At 34.1% G+C, this 2,157-nt stretch overlaps 1 protein-coding gene across 1 annotated transcript in view; it reads right to left on the reverse strand.

The window, feature by feature from the left end:
• Window positions 1-1,391: 1,391 nt before the first annotated feature.
• Window positions 1,392-2,157, reverse strand: part of LOC106937296 (complement C1q-like protein 4) — a 5,922-nt gene continuing 5,156 nt past the window's right edge. The window contains exons 4-5 of the mRNA XM_015018722.1: window positions 1,854-1,985; window positions 1,392-1,765 (exon numbers count right to left, since the gene is read on the reverse strand). Of these exons, the coding sequence (XP_014874208.1) occupies window positions 1,494-1,765; window positions 1,854-1,985 (404 nt within the window). The 3' untranslated portion in view covers window positions 1,392-1,493. The remainder of the gene's footprint in view (window positions 1,766-1,853; window positions 1,986-2,157) is intronic.

Consider the following 2,157-nt stretch of genomic DNA (forward strand, 5'->3'; position numbering starts at 1 on the left):
AGACACAGTTCCAAGTTTATTGCTGGGAAGCCAAAACTGTTAATGATTTATTATACAAAAGAACAAATAAAATTTTGATTACTATCATCACTGGAATGTGGGTCACCTCATAAAGTTCAACAAAGAGAATACAGAGATAGATCCATGTTTATTAGCAGTGCTGAGAAAGTAAAGCTGTTAATGATTGATCACACAAACAAAAGAGCAAACAGAAATGTTGGCAGATTTTTAATCTCCATAAGTAAAGACGAAGCTGAAGTATTTCTGTAATACGACTCTATTGGATGCATAAGTGACAACTGTAAGACATGTTTAAATAAGTAAATTTATTAAGCAATCCAAACACATTTACATGTTAAGCAATCCCAAAATTTAGATACTAATGTAAGTCAAAATTCAGAGACTGATCAAAGGGACAAAGTTAATAAAGTTCCTCCCAATCGATGGGCAGCGTCTCGTTTTATACACATATTTTCCAACATAAACATATGGTGACATTCACATGTTCCATGTTGACGTGTTGTTTAGCTGTATTGTCTCCTCGTTCCTCTGGGATCCATGGATGAACTTCTCTTTTGAACTGAATGTGTTTTGTGTGTTCAGACACTACGTCGCTCATAGCACAAAGGTCTCAGCTTGTGTCACTGAGACATAAAGATTTAACTAATATGACAATATTTCTAAATTAAAATGTTGAAAATGTAAGTTTACATCATTGAGTGATGATTCAATAAAAAAAAAACCTTATTTATATAGAACATTTTTATTCAGTTATTCATCAAAATGCTCATTCAGTGAGAACTTTACAAAACAATACATGGATATAAACCACAAAGACAACATATCCAATAGCTCACTCTTGAATTGATTTAAATCTACTGAAATTATATTTTGCTTGACCTGCTTAGTTTTTACATGCAAGGAAATGTAACGTCTAAGAAGCAAAGAAATGTATATTTATGTGATACTGAAACTGATAAGAATTTGGACTGTTTGTTGCTCACAGGGCAACAAAAGACGATCACTGAAGGTATCATGGTGATTTTGGTTATCATAAATCCTTGAGCTTTGTAACCATTTCCAAGCTGGCAGATCTTAGTAAGTTTTTTTTCTCATTTGTTCCTGAATTTTGTTGGATCTCAGCCTGATGTCTACTTTTTGAGGAACCGTTTGTGTACTTTGATTTTCCAGGAAGGTCTTATGTGATGTTTTAATTGAGAATAGGTGTGGCAGTAATCAGGGCAATCACTTTGTCACACAGGAGGAGGTGGGTTTGGATTATTTTCTGCCGTAAGAATAAACATCATCGTTTCAAAACTGCATTTTGTGTTTAGTTAATTTAGTATTTAAATTGATTTGATATTATGAAGTATAACAAACATGCAAAAAATATAAAATCAGGGCGAAAGCAAATACTTTCTCACACCACTGTAGCTCTGTGTCAGTTCTGACATGTTGTAGAGTTGATGGTGAAAATCAGCACAGCTTGCTGATCACATGCGGAAAAGCAGGTGACCACTGAAGGTATTGTGATGATTCTCGTTATCAAAAATCACTGAGTTTTTCCACTGACGCAAAAATATGAGATCTCCAACCTCTAACAGCAATGTGACACCATTAGCAGATTTAGCATAGTGAGAAGGCTGATGTTCATATGACATAACAATATGTTCTCCATTCTTGGTCAACACAGCACCTGTAGAATGTGAAGCATGTCCAGGTCCATAGATATACAACTCAAAGTGGTAGGCTCCTCTCACTGGAGCTGTGAAAACCCCTGAAATACATAATAATAATAATAATAATAATAATAATAATAATAATAATAATAATAATAATGCACACCGAGGTACCTGTGTTTGGGTTGTAGGCATTTCCGATGTTTGAGACAACGTTTTTGAAAACCAGAGGTGTGTGTGAGTTAAATGGACCAATCGTTATTGAACCAGAGGTCAACAAGGAAGCTGAGAAAGCCACTCGTTTCACTGTGAGAGAAAAAGTAAATATTAGGATCCAGCATGAATTTATCCAGTGCACTCTGATTCTTTTTGAATCAAAAGGAAGAATCCAAAATTTTATATTTTGCCAGATTTTTAACAACAGCAACGCATTCTTTATTTTAAACAAATGTAACATTTTTTAACAAATATGATTGTT

The sequence above is a fragment of the Poecilia latipinna genome, unplaced genomic scaffold (assembly GCF_001443285.1).
Source record: "Poecilia latipinna isolate Pla-1442-1.1 unplaced genomic scaffold, P_latipinna-1.0 Scaffold2313, whole genome shotgun sequence".
Taxonomy (NCBI): domain Eukaryota; kingdom Metazoa; phylum Chordata; class Actinopteri; order Cyprinodontiformes; family Poeciliidae; genus Poecilia; species Poecilia latipinna.